The sequence below is a fragment of the Schistocerca americana genome, chromosome 2 (assembly GCF_021461395.2).
Source record: "Schistocerca americana isolate TAMUIC-IGC-003095 chromosome 2, iqSchAmer2.1, whole genome shotgun sequence".
Lineage (NCBI taxonomy): Eukaryota > Metazoa > Arthropoda > Insecta > Orthoptera > Acrididae > Schistocerca > Schistocerca americana.
In genome coordinates this window covers 839,288,705-839,313,629 of record NC_060120.1, presented here as the reverse complement: position 1 = coordinate 839,313,629, position 24,925 = coordinate 839,288,705, and the positions used below count along the sequence as shown (strand labels likewise).

The following is a 24,925-nucleotide window of genomic DNA, read 5'->3' as shown; positions in this document are numbered from 1 at the left end:
TTAGAATTACAAATTTAAAATTTATTATTAATTCCAAGTTTAACTACGTGATCAATTTATATATTGAAAAGTATTGTTTAAAATCGTCATTTTTTCCGTTTTCCGCCGTTCTTTAATTGCTTCTAAGTTCATGGAGATACGTTCCGTCTTTGAAACTAAACGGAAGATGCTTTGTTTTTTGCTATATGTATTTCGCGTCTTTTATTTATGACGAATCTTTAGTGGTCTTTAATACATGTTCGTTTACCTAAAGTGCATTCCATAGTAATTACAATTAAGTTGCTATGTTACGTTTTCTCATGCTGTGCTCTTGTTTTTCAGATTATAAACAACAAGCTTCGTGAGGTTAAATTATCGTTTGGTGTTACTTATGATTTCCAGTGTGGTCCCGGAGATGAGTTTCCTCGATCCCCATACTCCAGATGCCTGATTTTCAGCGTTTTTCACTCACATTTATTACAATACACTTGCAGCTTTCATTGTATGTTGAACGTGTGTGTGCTTACAGCGTCTAGTGTTGCCAACTGTCGCTGTGTGTTTATCTTTCGTCTTCTGTTTGTGCTACGTGGTTTCATGTTTGTGCATTAGTTTTTTTTCTGTGTATGTATGTGTGTGTGTGTGTGTACGTGTTTGTATGTGTGTGTCTGTGTTTTCTGTTATAAAGTTCTACGCTAAATTATGTATACTGATTTTTAATTTTTTAAGCAGGTACAATTTATTACAATTAATTATTAAATTGTATTAATCCTAATCGATTTTATCTCTTAACATATTTTCTTCTAAATTTTTGTTCATCTATTTATTTATCATACATTTTGTTTATTTTATTCAAATATTGATATGTTTAGAGTCATAAACTAATACAGTTTATTCCTTACATCCGATCTAACTCTAGCTATAAATTTTGAAAAATACAAAGGAAATTATCTGTACCTTGCATGAAGAATATTCCTGCGACGTGTAAAGCATCACTGTAAGTCTGGCTGTAATCGTTGTGATACCTCAAACCTCCCCTGTATCTCTTCTGAACTCTGAGGACGACCCAAATGAGGACTATGACCGTGATGGTGCCGAGCCAGAGGTGTCTATCAAAGGGTCGCAAAAATTCATCCCACATCAACTCCTCCTTTGGCTCCCGAAGAAGTAGGACCAAGCTACAGCCGGAAAATGAAAGTCATAATATCAGTTCATCTAATTCCATCAACTGATCTCATTTAAACTATACGGTGAAGTATTATTTCTGAGATAAAACAATGAATTTATTTATTTTCAGTCTATTTACTGAAGACAGTTGTGAAAATTCTAATATCACAAAATGATGGCAATGCAGCCAAATTTGTAAAACACTGATAAAGGCGCTGTAGTGTCCATTCTGGCTGTGCTAGCTAAGTTACGATTACTCAGTGCAGTGGACACATTCTGTGGCGAAAACGCGCTCGTCGCTGCGTACAGATCATACCGATATATCAGTTCCACACATGAATCAGAGCGACTCAGCAGTATGCTCTGTACGATCTACAACGTCACGCTATAGCAAACCGATTTCTTAGAGTCCTATCACTCTGCCCTGGACAAATTATTTCATATTGCAATTGAAACTTTAATGAAACATACCGTTAATTGGTTTTACATTACGTCTTAGTTTTGTGGATCTTCATTAACTGAAATTGCCTTTAACTCTGACCTTCCTAGCAATACAAAGTAGGCCAGTGCATACGTCATCGCTCCGTATTAATGGGGTAATGGCAGTTAGGATGGGCTAGCGGCAAGCATGGATCACTTGGTGCTTCTCGGATTTGGCCATAGGCACCAAATTCACGCAGTGCGTCGAAGAAAGCGCAGAATCACTTCGACATGTGATAGAACTTGAGTGGTGTAGCTGTTGAGTTTCTGTCACAAATAAATTTTATTTGTTTTTGAGCGTAGAAGTTGATGAACGGTGAAGTTTTCAGCATTGGTTTCTATAGTTGAGGCTAAGAAGTAATATCATCACATTAGTATTAACATTTAAGTAGCCTATTGTAGATTCTTTTGGAGTAATGAAATCACACTCAGTCAAGCAGGTTTCTGTCCAGACAGGAAGACGTTCGAAGCAATTGATCAGCCGTTTAGGGAGCACGGAACATTCCAGCCTATGACTCGCGACTGGGAAAGACCTAGAACGACGAGGACACCTGCAATGGACGAGGCAATTCTTCGTGCAGTTGACGATAACCCTAATGTCAGCGTCAGAGAAGTTGCTGCTGTACAAGGTAACGTTGACCACGTCACTGTATGGAGACTGCTACGGGAGAACCAGTTGTTTCCGTACCACGCACAGTGTGTGCAAGCACTAAGGCACTATCAGCAGCTGATTGGCCTCCACGGGTTCACTTCTGCGAATGGTTCATCTAACAATGTGTCAATCCTCATTTCAGTGCAAATGTTCTCTTCACGGATGAGGCTTCATTCCAACGTGATCAAATTGTAAATTTTCACAATCAACATGTGTGGGCTGACGACAATCCGCACGCAATTGTGCAATCACGTCATCAACACAGATTTTCTGCGAACGTTTGGGCAGGCGTTGTTGGTGATGTCTTGATTGGGCCCCATGTTCTTCCACCTACGCTCAATGGAGCACGTTATCATGAATTCATACGGGATACTCTACCTGTGCTGCTACAACATGTGCCTTTACAAGTACGTCACAACATGTGGTTCATGCACGATGGAGCTCCTCTCATTTCGGTAGATGTGTTCGTACGCTTCTCAATAACAGATTCAGTGACCGATGGATTGGTAGAGGCGAACCAATTGCATGGCCTCCACGCTCTCCTGACCTCAACCCTCTTGACTTTCATTTATGGGGACATTTGAAAGCTCTTGTCTACGCAACCCCGGTACCAAATGTAGAGACTCTTCGTGCTCGTATTGTGGACGGCTGTGATACAATACGCCATTCTCCAGGGCTGCATCAGCGCATCAGGGATTCCATGCGACGGAGGGTGGATGCATGTATCCTCGCTAACGGAGGACATTTTGAACATTTCCTGTAACAAAATGTTTGAAGTCACGCTGGTAGTTCTGTTGCTGTGTGTGCCGGCCTGTGTGGCCGACCGGTTCTAGGCGCTACAGTCTGGAACCGCGCGATCGCTGCGGTCGCAGGTTCGAATCCTGCCTCGGGCATGGATTGTGTAATGTCCTTAGGTTAGTTAGGTTTAAGTAGTTCTAACCTCTAGGGAAGTGATGACCTCAGAAGTTAAGTCCCATAGTGCTCAGAGCCATTTGAACCATTTTGTTGTATCGCAACACCGGTAAATAAAATAATAAATCTTATCACAATGTAAACAGATAGTCGTCTAACTCAATGAAAAAATACTGCCAGCCAAACGCAAGTTTCGAACTCCTGAGCCCCACGTGTTGAAGTCACGCACGTGGCCTGGAGCCACACTGACGTGAATACTTGGCTAGTTTTGGGATGATCTAGTGTTTCAGAATGTTACGCGTCTTTTGAGGTTTTTCCCGACATCTGCGGCCCCATGTTTCTTGGCGTCATCCACGTTGCTTCAGAGGCCTGTAAACGTTAATAAGAATCACTCTGTACAAACAGATTGCATGTTGTTGTTGTTGTGGCCTTCAGTCCTGAGACTGGTTTGATGCAGCTCTCCATGCTACTCTATCCTGTGCAAGCTTTTTCATCTTCCAGTACCTACCGCAACCTACATCCTTCTGAATCTGCTTAGTGTATTCATCTCTTGGTCTCCCTCTACGATTTTTACCCTCCACGCTGCCCTCCAATACTAAATTGGTGATCCCTTGATGACAGATTGCATATGTTTGTCAAACACAAAAACAGTTTTTTTTAAATAGATCTATGTTTTATTAATATCTCGAATTGCAGGTCCTAGAAAATCTTTTCTTACTGTGTCTCGTTTTGGTTCAAATGGCTCTTAGTACTATGGGACTTAACATCTGAGGTCATCAGTCCCCTAGAACTTAGAACTACTTAAACCTAACTAACCTAAGGACATCACACACATCCATGCCCGAGGCAGGATTCGAACCTGCGACGGTAGCGGTCGCGCGGTTCCAGACTGAAGCACCTAGAACCGCTCGGCCACTCCGGCCGGCTGTCTCGTTTTAGTTAGAAATCTTTTTCCACTATTTAAACAACAACAAACGTTCAAATAAAGGTTTATGCAGTTATACCTCATTTAAAAACAAGAATTTTATAATAATTTGGCTGGATAACAGTTAAGATGCCACAACTTTGCCAGCGAAGGCTTACCGTGAGGAGACGAGAGGCAGCGAGAAGTCCACGGCACTCCGGCGCTCCGCCGTCACCATCAAGGGCGCCAACCCGATGTCCAGGCGGCCCTGCTGCAACTGCCCCATAAGGCCTTCCCAAGTGCCGTTCACAGGACGGCTGCCGTAGATCGCGCTGCCTTCGAAACTGTACCTGTCAGCAGCAGACAAACTCGCTCAACAGTAAACACTCAGTGCCTCTTTACACGTTCGTTTAGGTGCACAACACGAGTACGCCAAGTTGAGCAGACTAGCTAAGGCGCTAGGCCCCACCCTGCTGCTGCATGCTGTACGGAACCAGTCTACATCCGTGCCTGAAAGCTCATTTAGTGTTGCACGAATGCCTATATAAGGCGAAGAATTTACTCAGAGGTGTTCCCTCTAGTGGTGAAGACGTCTGAGGCTGTGCACTCCATAGCTCTTGTGGATCACTTACAAATGGTTTCAGCCAGAAAGAAGGTAGGATACAGCAAAATTGTAAAGAGCACGGGAGTGCTTGACTTGACAGCATGCACAGAAGTCATTGGTTTTTGACATAAGAAGTAAAGGTTATCACATCGGTGTTGTACCACAGCCTAGCCCAGTGTAACAAATTACTCCTGTTTCGATTCGACAGAATGACGTCATTAAGGGGAGAAGCACCTACCAGCTCGATAACTGGGTACCGTGGCACAAGAGTGAATATTCGTTACATAGAAACACTGGCGCCGGCCGGAATGGCCGAGCGGTTCTAGGCGCTACAGTCTGGAACCGCGCGACCCATGGTCCCATAGTGCTCAGAGCCATTTGAACCATCAGTACACTGGCGGTGTGGAAGACGCCAGCCATCGTCTCTGATCTTCCAGCATCAACAGGGCTTCTTAAGGAGCTGACGAGACAGGAAAACCAGGGTGTATGAAATCATAGTTGATCAAAGATTACACCCGGTTGCTCCAACCTATTGTGACTTACACACAAGGACTTCTGCCACTGTGCAAACACTAGCCAGCTTGGCTCCTATATGTGCCACCTAATTTAGTCCCCTGAAGCTTTCAGTTTTGCACAGTATGCCCAGTGACACAGTGAATGCCATCCAATAATCACATGAAGAAGAGTGCTTGCTGTGCGAGATGAAGCAGCCAGCCACCGCTAACAGATGTTGCTGCCAGTAGTTTCGGTCCGTTGCCTAAACCTGTGTGAAGTCAACTAGGTGTCTTCACCCCTTTGGGTCACTTGCTGTGCAACAGGTGTTGGCCACCTCCCTGTTGGGTAGCAGGATAGAACCTGGGCCATCTAGCTACCAAGATGCACTATCACTGTCCATTGCCTTCGTTGGGCCAAATTATTGCTGTCCATCATACAGAGTGGGCACACATCATCGTCTTCAGCCATAATGGAGGCCACAGTTAGACCCCACCTGACCCAGTGCTGCTTCTGCCACTGGTACAGAAGCAGCCCACTGGTCAGAGCTGCGTGTGCTGTAGTCGCTGGTAGCTGCCACTACCCTGTGCCTATGCTCTAACACTGAGCTGTCTCCAGCACCATGCTGCCAACCACCATCGCCATGCACCACCTTCTTGGCTGACGACTGCTGCTGCTGGCACGCCGTTTTCAACATGGCTTAATACGTGACCGAGCCTAGCGACGCCCCCCCCCCCTCCCCCCTTATAACACTGCTTCCATCACTGTGTTCCTGATAGGCATAGTCTCAGTGATGTTTAGTTGTGCCTAGTATGCGCAATTATACAGTCGATGTGAGTCAATAACGACATAAAGAAGACTCCTTGCAGTGTGAGATTAAGCAGACAGTCACCACTGACAAACTTTGCTGCCAGTAGTTTTCAAGCTGTGCCTGAGATAACTCTGTATGCTGTCAACTAGGCGCCTTTCCACTGTCAAGTCACCAAAAGGATGACCACCTTCTCCTAACTGCCATCTTGCTCGTGGACTGTAGCTTCAAACCTGTGGCATCTAACTCCCCAGCTGCATTGTACTGTCTGCTGTCCGAGGTGAGCCTACTTTGTTGCTGTTCATCGGCCATAGCGGGCACACACCATCGTCTTCAGCCATGCCAGTGCCCATCGTTCGACCCTCTGTGTCTCGGTATGTCTTCCACTGTAGCGAAAGAAGGAGGTCAGCAGCCAGGGCTGCCTCTGCTATCCCTCATTAGACTTTCTTAGCCAGAGATGTTCTTGTGATGAGCCTCTGGTCGACTCCGCCCAACACCATCACTGCAGTCCATTCCCCGAAAGATTGTGCGCCACAGACAACGTCAGAGGAAATTAAAAAGAAAATGAAAACATTATATTCGCAGCACTGCCGAGGTAGGTGCCAATGAGATCTCGAAAAGAAGTGGCACTGGTAGAAAGGACCTTCATGTACCAGATATACAGATTTCTACAAACTTTTGATACACCAGAGGCGTAGAACCATAGCATAACTGATAACTTCAAGGAAGAAGTAATTTTATTTCTAATCTGTATTCTTGTTCATAAATGTTTGCAGTACAAGATCAAGTGCAAGTCAGTACTTATTATCACCTATTCTCAATGAAAATAGAAACGAATATTCTTTCTCTTCTTGATATTTTTACTTTAACACTCGACGTCATGACTGCTAACTGCCAGTGTGTGCACTGTTTTTGTGTGCTTAGAGGCACGCCTAAGCACACACGACCTTTTTCTAGTCGCTTTAGCGAGCTGTTTGTTGCGTGCTTTAAGGAACGCGCAAATAGGCACTTGGACCTGATGTTTAATGCAAAGGTTCAAATGGTTCAAATGGCTCTGAGCACTATGGGACTCAACTGCTGTGGTCATAAGTCCCATAGAACTTAGAACTACTTAAACCTAACTAACCTAAGGACATCACACACATCCATGCCCGAGGCAGGATTCGAACCTGCGACCTCTGTGGTCGTGCGGTTCCAGACTGTAGCGCCTTTAACCGCTCGGCCACTCCGGCCGGCTAAAGCAAAGGAAAGATGAAAAATCGTAGCTAAACTGCTGCTTAGAATACCCTGTCGATAATGTTGGAATCCAATGGTGTTGGCCCACCCTTAGTCTTGATGATAGCTTCCACTCTCGCAAGCACACGTTCAATCAGGTGCTGGAAGGTTTCTTGTGGAATGGCAGCCCATTCTTCACGGAGTGCTGCACTAAGGAGGGGCATCGATGTCGGTCGGTGAGGCCTGGCACGAAGTCGGCGTTCCAAAACATCCCAACGGTGTTCTATAGGATTTAGGTCAAAACTCTGTGCAAGCCAGTCCATTACAGGGATGTTATTGTCGTGTAACCACTCCTCCGGAGGCCATGCATTGTGAACAGGTGCTCGATCGTGTTAAAAGATGCAGTCGCCATCCCCGAATTGCTCTCAACAGTGGGAAGCAAGAAGGTGCTTAAAACATCAATGTAGGCCTGTGCTGTGCTAGTGCCACGCAAAACAATAAGGGGTGCAAGCCCCCTCCATGAAAAACACGACCACGCCATAACACGACAGCCTCCGAATTTTACTTTTGGGGCTACACACGCTGGGAGATGACGTTCACCGGGCATTCGCCATATCCACACCCTGCCATTGGATCTCCACATTCTGTACCGTGATTCGTCACTCCACACAACGTTTGTCCGCTGTTCAATCGTCCAATATTTACGCTCCCTGGACCAAGCGAGGCGTCGTTTCGCATTTACCGGTGTGATATGTGGCTTATGAACAACCGCTCGACCATGAAATGCAAGTTTTCTCACCTCCCTCCTAGCTGTTAAAGTACTTGCAGTGGATGCTGATGCAGTTTGGAATTGCTGTGTGATGTTCTGGATAGATGAATGAGTATTACACATTTCGACCCTTTTTCGTCAACAGACGAGGTCGGCCCGTACGCTTTTGTGCCGTACGTTCCCATTTCACTATTACATCGGAAACAATGGACCTAGGGATATTTAGGAGTGTGGAAATCTCGTGAACAGACGTATGACACAAGTGACACCCAATCACCTGACCAAGTCCGTGGGTTTCGCGGAGCGCCCCATACTGCTCTCCCACGATTTCTACTGACTACTGAAATAATAATGTCGCGTGACGAGGGCCTCCCGTGTAGACCGTTTGCCTGGTGCAAGTCTTTCGATTTGACGCCACTTCGGCGACTTGCCCGTCGATGGGGATGAAATGATGATGACTAGGGCAACTCAACACCCAGTCCCTGAGCGGCGAAAATCTCCGACCCAGCCGGGAATCGAACCCAGGCCCTTAGGATTGACAGTCTGTCACGCTGACCACTCAGCTAGCGGGGGCGGACTGAGGTCGCTGATGTGGAGTTCCTGGCACTAGCTGGCAGCACAATGCACCTAAAATGAAAATGTTTGTTTTTGGGGGTGTCCGGATCACTTAGAGTAACTCCTGATGGCCTCTATGAGTTTAACATTATTCTTTGTGCTGTATGTAATGCTCCAGCGACCTCTGGACGTAGGATGGACAATCTGCTACGGTACTTTAAATTGACGACCGCACCGTAGATATCAGAAATGGGATTCGTATTCACGCTTTACACTCGCCAGTGAGTGTTATGATGTTATCTCCGAACTCACCGTCTCCATAAGCTCGTAGCCTCGACTAGTGAATCTCGGCCGTTGCCCACTTATCACTTACGTCTGTTGTTAGGTACAAGTAGGCTCGACTCACTCAGAAAGGAGGGCGACTGCACGAGTTTGCGGGTATAAACGCGGAGTCGCGGCGTTCCCACTACATATGCAACCAAAGAGAAAGAAATTTTTTTCACTGGTCTGTAAATTTCATTTTCTTCACGCAATCATAATTTCGGTTTCATATCCATTCTAAGCTGAAATGTCACAAGATGTCCGACCTGCCTTAATATTTAATATCTATTCTGAGAATGTTTAACAACTACGTTGACACACGCACACTTCCGAGGCGTTACTGAGCTGTAACAGTAGTGTCAGAAAATATGACATGAGGACGAAGTGCAATCTCTAATTGGGGGTTAATTATTAGAATAAATTTATAACAGTCTTCGAAACATTTACAGAATCGAATGATGGGCTAAGCTACAAGCCGGGCGGATTCGGGCCGAGGACCGGCACGCCTCACGCACGGCTAACAGGGCGGGCTGAAGTAACAAGTTAGCCACGACTCGCCTTACACTCCTGCACGCTTCAGTAAGAGAGAACCAGACGACGAGTGTGAGGCGACTGCAGCGCCACACTTCTCAGACACGTCATACTCGCGGAACGAAGGAGGCGTATTAGCCACCGACGTAACGGTTGCGCCCTGACATGTAAAGTATGCAACCTGCAACATTAAATTCGCAGTCGCTGCGTTTCTGGTCTCTGCTGTACAACAGTGCAAAAGTTGACATATGCGCTCTCTTGAGGCAAGCAATGCGCTCATGCACCTGCGCCCTCATTCTCATGGCTATCACTCTCAAGGCTCAGTGACAGCATGATTACTTCCTTGCTATTAGTCCATTCTTTCGATGCATCTCATAGTTTTCCTTAACGGCTGGAACGATCCCCGTTGTTATTTTCTTCTTTTTCTATGTGTTCCTTTCCCAATAGATAGCCTCTTTGTATGAATAGGAATTCAGGATTGAGAATTAATAGGCATCCCCCTATTTTCCAGACTGTCTCACCATTTCCAAAGTATTTGACTCCAATCACGGCTTTTGAATTAAATTGCACCACCTTTGCCTTCCTTCTGTAGTCTCTAAGAAATTCAAATAAGCCACAGTTGAAACATCTACTGTAGGTTGCTAGTTCCGGTCAAGGAGACTCATAATTTTTGCAGGTAAGCCATAACTGGTCTGTAAAATTGCAACAAGGGGTAACAGAGATTCAGGTATTTCCATTTTAATTAACGGTGTCGTATGTAATAACTGTACCCTATCTTTTCATTTATTAATCTCGTCACAAGTAGTGACGAAGAAATGTTACAAATTTCTCCAGGACTTAACATACCTGGAACATACACAAGTCCAAGAGAATTTTAAAACACAAGGTACAAATGATGTATTAAAATGTGCCAGTGATACTTTCTCGGGTAGGCAACCAGATAATATAGTCATCTTGACAAAATATTTAAATGGACCAACTGGCCGCCGTCTTCAGGTGAATGTACTGATGTATAATCTCGCTAGAATTGAGTTTCCAACAGAATCGGCGGATCCTTTATACACTACGTCTGATCCACTGCATGTACGCGAGCAGATGTTTTAGTTCACAGAAATAACGACAGGACTTTGGAGCAAAATGTATGCCGTAAACTTACGCGTACTGGTAATTGTCTTCATGCAACCGTCATACTCCGCCCCAACACACGGAGGTCTCGCGGAGTTTGATGAAGAGAGCCTATACGATTTCCGATGCAGAAATTATGGTAATGAAATTGTACCATCTTGAAGTTGTTTTTATGTAGAATGGTTACACTGAGCAACAAATAGGTCGTGTTCTTCAATTCAGACGGCTGGGGAAACCATCGGATGATACTTGTAAATCTGTTGCTTTTTTACCTTTTACTGGGTGTATATCCTCTCAAATTTTTCAAGAATTTTAAGAGGATATTACACCAAAAGTTTATTTATGCCGCCTGCTACGATTAGAGAACTTCTTGGATCAGTAAAGCATGACGTGGGACTGAGGCAACCCAGAGTATGTAAAATTCCTTGTCACAATGCGATGGCTTATATGGGCCCAACTGTCAGTATTATTCACGACCAAAGTATAGAACACCATCGTCACATTCGTTTTCTCCAGCCAGAGAAATCCGCAGTGGCAGAACAGTGTCTTAATGAGAGACATAACATGTTGTATGTGAGACGCTGATGATTGCTACAGCATCATGCTATTGGGAATGTGTTCTAAAGGAATCTACTGTATTTAGATTAACTGATAATATAATTAACACGGCTAACGGTTTTCCTTCAAGTAAGACATGGGATCCGATTTCATCTGATATTAAGCAACTGTCTTCATTTCAGCCAGTGGATTCTTTTAACTAGTATTGTGCTAGCGATACACCGCTTTGCCTATTTCTTCCACAGGTGCACTATTGGTTCACTTGTGCTCCAGGACAGGAACGCTGCTGCTCGCGCAGGCACGGTGTTCTGGTTACGGTGTATAAAAAAGCCACTGATACTGTGGGAAACCCTGTTTCGGGGAGATTGTGCATCGACATACTCACCTGAAGATGGTGGCCAGCTGGTCCGTTGAAACATTGCGTCAAGATGAATATATTATCTGGCTGCATATCCGAGAAGTGTATCATCAGTCATTACGCTGAAAAATTCTACGTAATCATATCAAATGGTTCAAATGGCTCTGAGCACTATGGGACTTAACATCTGAGGTCATCAGTCACCTAGAACTTAGAACTACTTAAGCCTAACTAACCTAAGGACATCACACACATCCAAGCGCAAGGCAGGATTCGAACCTGCGACCGTAGCGGTCGCGCGGTTCCAGACTGAAGCGCCTAGAGCCGCTCGGCCACTCCGGCCGGCCGTATCACATCAAGATTTGTCAGTTTAAAGCGCCAAAGCCACAACCTGATGAATGAATTCACAGATAAGGCAACTATAGCTTTGGTCGAAGACTCTACGAGGGTCATTTCATATATCTGGCAACAATGACATATCTTGCGAAAATGCGACAACATAAGAATTCCACGACGTGTACTGAACCAGTATGACAGTGTGTACCCTGAATGCCAACATTAAATATGTTTCCAGTACAGGAGGTCATGGTAGGGGTTGAAATGCAGCACACGCAATGAGGCTGTGTGTAAATTTATTGTGCACGAGTGCAAAAGAAACAGAAATAAATCAAAATCAACTACTGTGCTTCAAAATAGTTCCCTGATGCAATCAAACAGCGTTTCCAACGGTGTGGAAGGCGCTGAATGCCACTGCCATTGCCATAAATGTGGGCCACTTTTCGCCGAAATGCTGTGAGCGCATCTGCGCTGTTTGCAAAGCTACTTCTAAGCAATGGTTTCTCAGTTATGGAGTAGGGTCGAAGTCGCGTGGACTGATGTCTGGTGAGTAGGGTGGGAAGGGGGGGGGGGGAGGGGGTTCCATGTTGTAGGACGGCCAACCTCACATTGAATGTTTCAGGCGCTGCTACCAAGCCATCCTCACATGCGGTCGCAATCTCTCAGCTGATTTCGGTAATGTTTGTCGTGTTTGTTTAGAATGTATTTACTGCGATTTCAATGGTGCCACACGTTCGCACGATATATCATAGTTGCCATGACTAATAGAATCGCCCTCGTAATTTCAAGACGTTTAATAACATGTTCGAAAATTCTTTTATGATGGATGTCATGGGAAGTACACTGAATGAATATCAATAACAGTTTCAAAAAATTACGTGTAAACATTTGAACATAGGCAGAGGTGCTATTCTTGATTACTTACAAACGTGTGGTGGGTTTGGAGCAATCATCCCCAACAGTCTGCTCGAAAACACGTATCAAAAAAAGTCTTGCATCACCCCAGTTCCCAGAACTCATGAAAATAGACGTTGACTATGGATATTGTGTCATAGACACAGTCATCTGACTGTTCAGAGATGACATTAAACCGCCCAAAGGTGTACACAACCATGCATCAGTAGCGCGTATTAGACGGAGAGGGTTCGACAGCCGATCAGTTCCAGTTATTCCACAAGGAAGGAGGTACACAGCTAGTGTTCTCTGTAGTTCAATCATGCCTAGACGGTCGATACGGCGGTTCGATCGTATCCGCATTGTTAATTTGTGCCAGGAAGGGCTCTCAACAAGGGAAGCGTCCAGGCGTCTCGTAGTGAACCAAAGCGATGTTGTTCGGACATGTAGGAGATACAGGCCGCGTGGGATTAGCCGAGCGGTCTAGGGCGCTGCAGTCATGGACTGTGCGGCTAGTACCGGCGGAGGTTCGAGTCCTCCCTCGGGCATGGGTGTGTGTGTTCGTCCTTCGGATAATTTAGGTTAAGTGGTGTGTAAGCTTAGGGACTGATGACCTTAGCAGCTAAGTCCCATAAGACTTCACACACATTTGAACATTTTAGGAGATACAGAGAGACAGGAACTGTCGATGACATTCCTCGCTCAGGCAGCTCAAGGGATACTACTGCAGTGGATGACCGCTTCCTACGGATTATGGATCGGAGGAGCCCTGACAGCAACGCCACCATGTTGAATGATGCTTTTTGTGCAGCCACAGGACGACTCAAACTGTGCGCATTTGGCTGCACGATGCGCAACATCACTCCCGACATCCATGCCGAGGTCCATCGTTGCAACCACGACACCATGTAGCGTGGTACAGATGGGCCCAACAACATGCCGATTGGACCGCTCAGGACTGGCATCACGTTCTCTTCACCGATGAGTGTCGCATATACCTTCAACCAGACAATCGTCGGAGACGTGTTTGGAGGCAACCCAGTCAGGTTTAATGCCTTAGACACACTGTCCAGCGGGTGCAGCAAGGTGGAGGTTTCCTGATGTTTTTTTTTTTGGGGGGGGGGGGCATTATGTGGGGTCGACGGACGCCGCTAGTGATCATGGAAGGCGCCGCAACGGCTGTACGATACGTGAATGCCATCCTCCGACCGATAGTGCAACCATATCGGCAGCATATTGGCGAGGCTTTCGTCTTCATGGACGACAGTTGGCACCCCCATCGTGCACATCTTGTGAATGACTTCCTTCAGGATAACAAAATCGCTCGACTAGAGTGGCCAGCATGTTCTACAGACGTGAACCCTATAGAAAATGCCTGGGATTGATTGAAAAGGGCTGTTTATGGACGACGTGACCCACCAATCACTCTGACGAATCTACGCCTAATCGCCGTTGAGGAGTGGAATAATCTGTAGCAACAGTGCCTTCATGAACTTGTGGATAGTATGCCACGACGACTACGGGCATACATCAATGGAAGAGGACGTGCTACTGGGTATTAGAGGTACCGATGTGTATAGCAGTCTGGACCACCACATCTGAAGGTCTCGGCATATGGTGGTTTGCATGAGCAATAAAAATGGTGGAAATGATGTTTACGTTGATCTCTATTCCACTTTTCTGTACAGGTTCCGGAACTCTAGGAACCGAGGTGATGCAAAACTTTTTTGATGCGTGTATTTGTAAGCACAAATGAATATGCTTCGTTTGAAAGGAATCCTGCAAATAATAATAAGTGTGATATTGCTGAAACAAACACATATCTTTGACGATATGAGTGCCAAAGGAGGCCGAAAATTAAATGTGGGAAACATTCAGGTATGCACCAATTGTGAAATATACATCAATAAATGTTTGATATCCAGAAATTATGCATTGATCATTTAATATTTTTTCGAGTAAACAAATTTTTATCGTTTTTGGCTCAGTCAGTTCATGTTTTGGATATATTTCCTTTAACTGTCTTTTGTTTCTCATTACTTTCTGCCACTAAGACAGACCTATTCAGTAACAGTGTATTTAAAATCCACACTCGTGACTAGGACGCTCGACCACCGTTTTCGAGGCAGCGATGCAACCCCTAGTCCACCTAGGGGGGTTTCATATAAAGATCAATCAGCAAATATGTGACCATTATCGCTGGCCAAATTCTAGTGATTTATTTGTTCACATCCCACGTTCATGAATTGGTCTCACCTGTAAGCTACTATACGCTAGGGACTGCCGGTACCATATTTCTTATATTTACTGTCAGGCACATTGTTATGCCAATTAACGAATATTTTCCCCTGTTACTAAAAGTATTTAAATACTCTATTTTGTCGATTCAGTAACTCCACTGAAGGTATACTTTTTTCAATCCATAAAAGTAATGATAAGAACATTTTAGTATTGGCCAGCAACTGTCATTTTAATGTGAGCCATGCTGCAGACTAACTTATCTGATATTTACGGAACTTCACATTAAAGATAAACAGACAGTTTAGTTCCAGTGTGCTTTCTGAATAAGGAAGCAAATGCGAGTGTCTCTTTATAGCCTTGAACCTAATCTTTTCACTTAAATAATATCATTCGTCGCTCCCAGCCTTTTCTCGTAGCCAGCAAGAGTTGGACATTCTGGAAATTAATATGTTTTGTATCACAGAACAAAAGACCTGTTTTTAACAATTTATGTTTATTGTTGGATTCGAACTAAAAAACGGCGCCAAATTACAAAATAATCACAGACACAAACGTTCTCGCTACTTTATTATAACCGCTCTATGACAGATTATACTAAGTTCTAAATTACAGCACTGTGGGAATTCTACGAAGGAAATGAGTGTTCATAGGACTGGTATGGTGTAGAGTTTTTTTAGAAAGGCCTGTACAACACAGTCAAGGCTTTGACTGTGTTTATAAGCTCAGTCTGAAGCTCGATGCCGTCTGCCCAACGGATAGCTATTCGTGTTCGTCAGTCGAACAAATACTTCTCTTCTCTTGTATTTTTCGTTTTCTGTAGCTCTCTCTAGTACCACAGACCTCATTCTCTGATGTCTTATTACGTATGCTATCATACAATCCCTTCTTGTTGTCAATGTTTTCAAGTCCTCTCTTCCCCGATTCTGTGGACAACTTCGCTATCTCTTTACAAGTCCCCCTGATTTTCAACATATTTCTGCAGCATTACATCTAAAATGCTTTGATTCCCTTCTTCCCTTCTCTTTCGGTTTCTCCTCTTTGAATAAATCACTTGCACACAATACTGTGATCCACAAGCACATACTCAGAAATTTCATCCTCACATTGAGCCCTAGTTTCTCACTAGCCTGTGATAGTCTGCTTCTTATGTCACGCCCACCTTGCTTTGTCCGTCACGCACAAATTTGCTTCCAAGACACACAATTCCATCACCACATCTAGACCGTGATCCCGTATCTTGATGTAAAGTTCAACGTTAATCTCATACACGATCCTCCAACTTTCTTCACTGACGATGATTCACGTCACCGCTTACATCCTGGACTATATCACACCACCATCTACAAAATAATTCGAGCAGCTCTCAATCAGCACCAAAAATGTGGCGCGGTATTACATCCTCTTCTTTAACAGTTTTGTGTTGGTGAGCGAAAGAAGCAGAGGGAGGAGGAGGAAAATGGGGAGGAATTGGGGAGGAAAGAGAGTGGGAAGGCAGGTCTAAGAGAGAGAACAAGTTCCTAAGCAAATGAGTGAATGCATATATATTCATTTATTAGAGAGTAGTTTGTTTATTTCTATATTTCTCACTACTATTGGAATACGTTTAGCTATTTAAACCTTCTACTTCTGCAGTTTACTTATGAACATTCATACTTCTATAGATTGCTTTGGATACTTCGCTGTCTCATAATTTCACTGAAGTAAAATAAGTTTGGAATGCCATCAGCTAAGATGAAATTAAATGATGATTTCAGTTGCAATCAAATGCTTTCTGTAAGTGTGCTTTCTATAGCTTGAATATGAGCGCTAGTCGTGTACAGTTTGTATCCTCTGAAGCTGATAGAGTTAAATTCTTAAACTAGTAGTGAAAGCAACACAAAATGTATACCATTCATCCAAATTCAAGTTGGTATTCCGATTTACTATTAAAATCATTCAACAGCGCTTATTTGTTTATTCAATCGTATGGCTAAGGGCTCCCCGTCGGGCAGACCGTTCACCCAGTGCTGGTCTTTCAATGTGACGCCACTTCGGCGACCTGCAGTCGATGAGGATGATAGGATGATGATAATGACAGCCCAACACCCAGTCCCTGGGCGGAGAAAATTTTCCACGTCGGTGGCTGACTAATGTGATAAGGATATCATATACAACAAAATGGGAGCTATGTCAAAAAATTAGAAATAGCCAAAATCGAGCTACGTAGTCATTACAAACAGTACTGTAAGCTACTTAAAATGTCAATAATAAGGAAAAGGAGTGTAATATGCAAAGAGAATAGCTAATTATTTATTTATTTATTTACATGTCTAGTTCCGTAGGACCAAATTGAGGAGCAAATCTTAAAGGTCATGGAATGTGTCATTATATGAAATTACAACGTAAAAGTAATAACAAATAAAATAAAACGTTTATGAAGCCAAAAAAAGTCAAGCCACAAGTTTAAGTAAAAGCAATCCTCAACAGAATAGAAGGAGTGACCCCTGAGGAAACTCTTCAGTTTCGATTTGAAAGCGTATGGATTACTGCTAAGATTTTTGGATTCTTGTGGTAACTTATTGATAATGGATGCAGCAGTATACTGCACACTTTTATGCGCAAGAGTTAAGGAAGTGCGATCCAAATGCAGATTGGATTTCTGCCGCGTATTAACTGAGTGAAAGCTGCTAATTCTTGGGAATATGCTGATATTGTTAACAAGAAACGACTGTAAAGAATATATATATTGAGAGGGCAAGGTCAAAATACCCAGACTAGTGAACACGGGTCCACAAGAGGTTCGCAAACTCACACCATTTATTGCCCGAACTGCCCATTTCTGAGCCAAAAATATCCTTTTAGAATGGGAAGAGATACCCCAAAATACAATACCAAATGACATAAGTGAATGAAAATAAGCAATGTAGACTAATTTTCGTGTCGAACGATCACTTATTTCACATACCGTTTGAGTAGTAAAAATGGCAGCATTAAGTCTTTGACAAGATCCTGAACGTGGGCTTTCCACGTCAGTTTGCCATCTATCTGAACACCTAGAAACTGGGACTGTTCAGTTTCACTAACTATATGCCCATTCTGAGAAGTTAAAACGTCGGGTTTTGTTGACGTCTCTGGATAAATTTAAAACCATATGGTTAGTCTTGAAGGATACGTCCGGCCAACAGCACAAGATCTAGGATATGAAGTCAATACGCAGTAAAAATGTTTTTGTTACCGACAACTCACCGATATGTAGCGTAGTTAACATTCACTTTCTGAGTGCATTATGTGAATTAAATAAAAACTTACTTCCTACAGGGATCATATCACTTTCTTAGGAAATGGCTTTCCAAGACTGCTGTCTGAAATAAACGCCTGTGACACTGATAAGGGGAAACTGAGTCAATAATTAGATGAAGACTAAGTACTCATATTGATGTGATTTGGTATCTAGCAGGAAAGTAAAGCATTGATGTGTATGTTAGCCTAGTGCTTAGCCACATTTGCTATTTTTCGTTTAGGAATGGTCAATTTCCTCAACGATTAAAGTACTCGGTAGTGATATCGAACTCTTTGAAAATTAATTCAAAATTTGTCAAAAACCATATGTACGTCATTTTATACTTGTAAACTTAAAAACTAGTATTTAACACATAAAATGGGCACATTTTTATAAACATAAAAAGAAATTAGAGGGATTTGTCTGCAGAAGTGTTCGATTTAGAGGATATGCGTATCGGATCGTTTTTACTTTATAAGTCCGTTTAACTTTGTGAAATATTGCCCTTTCTTCCCCAGACACTATGTACTTTATGTAAGCAAAATTACACTCACGTGACATTAATTCTCTGCGACAGAACTTCCCACACTTCGCACACATAACCTCCGCAGTGTGTCTTGTTGAAGAAAGTCACATCTGGCCAGTCCTGAAACAACCCAACAGGGAATTAAATGTATGGAAAGAACACAACTGTGGCAAAGAGCTGAATGTCAGGTTCTTAACAAGAGTGTCGAAGAGTCCGTCAAACATTATCAGACCAGACGTAAACACCACATACAACCTCGTTTATGTAGTTGGCCATATATTTCGTCCCCGTGTATATACATTGGACAGAGTCTTCAAATAGTTTTCTTCATATACACACATGTAAAATGAGAAAGTTTCAACATAAACCGCAGAGAAATAGTGTCTGATCAATACAGTTCAGGCATGCGCTCAATTTCCGGTCAGCTAGACGACAAGGCTATAGACCAGCGAATGAAGCTATGTATACTGTTTGTTTCATGTGATAGTAGTAACTGAAGTAGTTATATCCTATTTACATCTATGGTCTGGTGTATTGTAATCCGCAAACGCCATTAGAAGGAAGTTGAAGAGTCTAAACAACAGTGAACAAGACGATCGAGTATATCGCACTGATTTTCATTTAGGCTAAAATACACAGAAGTGCAAATTGAGAATAACTCTTAGTCTTCAATTGTGTCTTCCAGTAATTTGGGAACAATTTTAGCAGTGGAACTAGCATTATTCTTTGCGGAAGACGATAATCACGAGTAGGTGAAGGTGATATTCGCTGGTGGATTCATAACCAATCCACTCCACTGGTGTTTCACAGCAAGTTTGATCTTGGAGAATGCCACGACAACGTCACCTAAATCTTGACGCTGCTCACGACTGCCTCATCCTCTTCTAACAAACGCCACAGCATGTTTATCTTTCAACGTTCCTAGCTGGGGAAGATGGTGTTCATTTATTCTGTTAAGTAGATAGGATCCATCTCAGATATTGTAAAAGAAATCAAGTTTTTCCTGTCACTGTACGGTCGTTAGTATGAGTCTAGATGTAACCCGTGTTGTTCGGAATCATTCTTAATCTTGAATATTTTGCACGGCGACCTGACGACTGAACGAATATAACTGGTCGCCATGCGTCGTGGTAGTTCATCTCGAATTAGGACGGGGACCTCTGCATTTTCCATAAAGATTCTGATCAGTCATGCCATTACTATACTTAGGATATCGTGTCACTATTAATTAAGTGAACAGTTCATATTTTTTGTTTCAAAAATGGAGACTCAGTTCTGCTCGACTTGGTCCGTAACCCGACGATCGTCCACTATCGGGACTCAGCTGAAATAGTTATTTTGCCCGGGAAAACGAGGAAACAATTGATGTTTATATCCACATTTTACCCATGTATACCTACTTTAGCAGATCATATTGCATGACATGTGTGTTGATCTATGAGTTGTGTACACAGTACTCCAAAGGACGATATAACATTGCATTAAATCATAACAATAACACATACTCCACCTTTACATTAAGAATCTGCCTTAGATAAAAATCTTACGCATGTGACATGGGACTTTGTAGATGCAACAAAAATCTCTTGATTGTTCATGCTATGCGTAATAGTAACAGCACACCGAACTATCTGTAAATTATTGACTGTGATACAATCAGTACCTTCATCAAAAATGTAGAATCCAATTGAAAGCCTACATTGTAAGGCTAGTCATAGTGGCTGAACAACCTCTGACACGTTTCTTTTAGTCAAAAGGGCGCGTAATAAGGTAGTAGTAGATAAAAGGAAAACTATGACGAAATAACATCAACCTATTAACTTTTAGCAATGAAATTCGAAAACGATATTATCCACAATTATTAGCGGACACGCTATTGATAAATTTTGTCTCTGAATACTTTTGGTAGACTCTACATAAATACTTTAGTCCCACATATCAGTTACGTGAAATTCACAAGAAGACACGACGGATAAAATACAATTTCTTTTGAATCAGCTTTTACATGGTGTAAGCTACTCGAGCACTTCAAAATAGAATGAAATTTTCAGTTGATCATAAATTTATGCTCAATAAATACTCAATACACTACCTCTTATATACAGACAAAAGTTGTCCAGCTATGGCAATCCTGGGCCATCTAGTCAAAAAGTTTTAAATATGGCATCGGAAAAATCAGGAGGTAGGCGAAATTATACCCACATTAGACCCAGAAGAACGCTGCAATCGTGGCCGAAACGTTGGTTTTTCTCCAGCAGCAGTAGTTTTTACAATATGACGCGGTACCAAACCCAGAAAACTTGTATGTCGATGTACCCACTTCCTTTCTCATCTCACAACCCCGTCCTCTCCCCCTTCCCCTTCCCTCTTCAGCCAATCGCAGTGCACTATCAAAATGAAACATTCAGTCACAGCTAAGTATTTTAGCGGGCATTGAAATCATTCATTTCCTTGTCTGGTCAGCATTTCCAAAAAATAGCAGCTGCGATAGCTTTGTCATTTCCTTCGTAAACATCTTGTACTGCGCACGGGTTGTCCAGGAGGGGGCATACAAGTAGGTGGCTTGAATCTTCCCCAGCCCCGCAGTCGCAAGAAGTGTCTGCGCTCGCTGGGAGGATTCCCCATTTCTTCAGGTTGGACTTGCATCGGAGGAGGCCCACTATTAGGCAGTTGAGGGACCTCCATACAGGGTTATAGTAGGTTTGCGCCAGGAGCTAGCTCTTCTTTTGGTGAGACGTCTACGGGCAGTGAGCTCTTCCACGTTTCAAGAATTGCCTCTGGTGCTCCTCCAGTGGCGCGGTCCTAGCAAGGAAACTTTTGCGGAATTTAAGGCGGGATCTTGCTGCCTGATACATTTTTCGTCAATGATGTGTCATCAGTTTTGTCCTAATGGAAATATCACATGTACAACGATGACCTCCAGTTGTATCTAAGTGCCAGCCCAATAAACCCGAAGACAGCTATCGAAAATCTCAACACTGACCTGTGTGCACAATCAAAATGGCTGCAAGATATAGGGTCAAAGCTCAACCTATCCAAAACCAAAGTGGAGCTGGTTGGTCACTCTAGGCCCTTTAGCTCGAAATATCTGGATTGAACTACCATCCTTGACTCTATATCTGACAAATACCGAATTTTCTTCCTTAGCAAAGAGTGTAGGAGTAATAATAGATGAAGATCCAAAATTGGGCTAAGCACATAACTGCAAGGTGCGAGAAGGCATCAACATCTCTCCACGTCTTACAAAAATATAAAAATCTCTTCCTTCTTGACCTGAAAAATAGACTTCTGCAAGGGCTTCCTCAGGAAAGCTCACAGAGAATAGAACTGATTATGAATGCCTGTGTTCGTTATATCATATTTCACGATCACATGCACAGCTATCCTGGCTGTGTGCAGACAAGCACAGAGATCTCCTTACCCTCTGTCTTTCCTGCTGTCTTCTCAGCGTGCTTTGTCCCTCATATCGCTCCTCGACCGCAACGCTCTTGTCTGAATAACATGGCAGAAACACCAATTCCCATCAGAGTAAAGTCATTTCTGTCCCATTACATTGTTCAACCACTTTCTTGAAGCCCTTCTCAGTAGCATGAACACGAGTCTGCAATAATTCTAGCATTATTTCAGAGAACTGAATAACATGTTCAGGTTCAGAAGACATATCTAATAAATCAACAATACTGAGTAGCATTGCTCCTGTATGCACTCATCACCCTTATACCTTCTTCTTTCGAACCAGATCTCCATCATTTCCCAGTATCCTTAGCTGGAGTAGTCTTCTAAAATTTCCTTTCCCAGGAAGTCGCTACACCAGAAAATATCTATTTTGTAAGTCTATAATTCTTTTTACGTCTGTCAATATCATTATTGATATTATTATCATTATTATTGTTATTATTATTATTATTATTGTTATTATTACACATGTAGTGTCTGTTCTTTCAGACATGTCGAAAAGAACAGACGCCATTTTGCTGCAGCAGCTACAACGCATCAAGGCACAAAGGAATTAAGACATTATTTGTCAGTAAAATTAAAGCAATAACAGCCCTCGGTTGCAAAATTAAGTCTTTTGACCTGGTTTCGGCACTACTATGAGTGCCTTCATCAGAAGTAAAACATTCAAACTGGCATGCCATGCATAAAATAAATATCAAGTGATAAAGCTTTAGTCACAAAATTTTGGAAGTAGACTAAAGCTTTATCGCTTGAAATTTATTTTATACGTGACGTGCTTGTTTGAATGTTTTACGTCTGATGAAGGTACTCATAGTAGTGCCAAAACCATGTCTAAAGACTTAATTTTTGCCACCGAGGTCTGTCACTGCTTTAATTTTACTTTGTGAACCGTCGCTGACCACGCAGCCATGTTTAAAACTTATCTATCAATGGTAATTGATTTATTTCAATAGGGCACACAAAAAATTTGTGCCACACTTGAAATCGAACCTGGGCCTACTGTTAACTAGGAAAAGACGCAGACCACTAAGCCATCCAAACAAAGTGGTCACCACAACCTCATGGACTATCCTAGCACGCGTCCCATCAGACACAAACTCTCAACTTACGCCACACAGTACTGATGTAGTGCTCCTGCTTATTAGCCTCATTACTAGAAGAATCTCGCTGATTTCAGTAAGAGTTTGAGCTTGGTGTGCATCTGCTCTGAAGGAATCATTGGCCGTCATCGCCTTAATTATATATGTGTTGTCTATTCTCCCGGACATTTCTATTACGAGGTTACTGAGCAGGAGCACTACATCAGTAATGTGTAGTGTAAGTTGAGTGATTGGGTCTCACAGAAGGTGTGCTAGGGTAGTCGGTGCATTTGCAGTGACCGCTCTGTCCACATGCCATAGTGGTCAGCGCATCTTCTTACTAAGTAGGAGACATGGGATCGAATCCCGGTCCAGAACAAATTTTCAACTTGCTTCGATGATATAAATCAAAGACCACTGGCAGCTTATGTCTTTAATCCCTTTGTGTCTCGTTTATTATTGTTACTACTATTATCACTACTAATGGCAGCGGCAGCAGTAGTAGAAGCACTACCAGTATTAACTTTATTATTTTGTGGTAAATATTATTTACTCACATGGTCACTACAGACACTCAACTTATTTTAATACTATTTGTCACATTAAAATTGTTATTTCTTAGGTAACTAATTATAATTCTTACATAACTAATCATAAGTCGATTAACGTACAGTAACGTAATGCACAACTGAGACATAAATACAGGGTGTGGTAGATAAGTAATGAGACTCAGTCTAGAAAAACAAATTTATTGATCCAATTTGTACAAAACGTTAATATTCTTCAAAGTACTCGCCTTGGGCGTCGACACAACGTTACCAGCGCGTTTTCCAAGCTTCATAGGCCCCACTGTGTCCGTTTGAGTTATCCCAGTTAGTGCCTTCGTGACAGCACGTTGGATGTTCGGAATATCGTCGAAACGATGACCTTTCAGGCATCTTTTGATCTTCGGAAATAGGAAGAAATCAGGAGGACTCAAGTCAGGGCTGTATGGTGGCTGTGGCAAAACTTCAACTCCAATTTGGGTCAAGTAGGAGGTCATGAGGAACGCTGTGTGCGCCGGAGCGTTGTCGTGGTGGAGACGCCAGCGTTGAGCAAGGTCCTGTCGCTTCCGTTTGACGGCTCTGTGCAATCGCTGAAGGACTTCTTTGTAGAATTCAGCATTGACAGTCTTCCCCTGAGGGACAAACTCTTTGTGAATTAACCCCCGCTTGTCGAAAAACACAATCAGCATTGTCTTGATGCGGGACTTTGACATTCTTGCTTTCTTCGGCTGCGGGGATGCTGGTGTGTGCCACTCCAAGCTCTGGGCTTTCGTCTCCGGGTCATACTGGAATGTCCACGATTCGTCGCCTGTTGCTACGTTGTCTAAAAAGTGTGGATTATTTTCCAAATCATTCAACGTCTCACGGCAAACGTCCACTCGTTGTTGCTTTTGTTCGGCGGTGAGCACTCGGGGAACCAATTTTGCGCAAACTTTCCTCATCATCAAATCTTGCGTAACAATTTGGTGAACCGTAAATTTATTCACGGAGACCTCATCGGCGATCATTTTGAGACTTAAACGACGGTCGGAGTCCAGGAGTTCTTTCACTTTGGCCACCGTTTCATCCACATGACTCATTGAAGGGCGTCCAGATCGTTCCATGTCTTCAACGGATTCCCTCCCGTTTTTAAATTCATTAAACCACCGGAACACTTGAG

At 43.0% G+C, this 24,925-nt stretch overlaps 1 protein-coding gene across 1 annotated transcript in view; it reads right to left on the bottom strand.

Moving 5' to 3' along the window:
- Window positions 1-24,925, bottom strand: part of LOC124594472 (glutamate receptor ionotropic, kainate glr-3-like) — an 89,283-nt gene that overhangs the window by 45,929 nt on the left and 18,429 nt on the right. The window contains exons 3-5 of the mRNA XM_047132848.1: window positions 18,712-18,803; window positions 4,271-4,441; window positions 934-1,154 (exon numbers count right to left, since the gene is read on the bottom strand). Of these exons, the coding sequence (XP_046988804.1) occupies window positions 934-1,154; window positions 4,271-4,441; window positions 18,712-18,803 (484 nt within the window). The remainder of the gene's footprint in view (window positions 1-933; window positions 1,155-4,270; window positions 4,442-18,711; window positions 18,804-24,925) is intronic.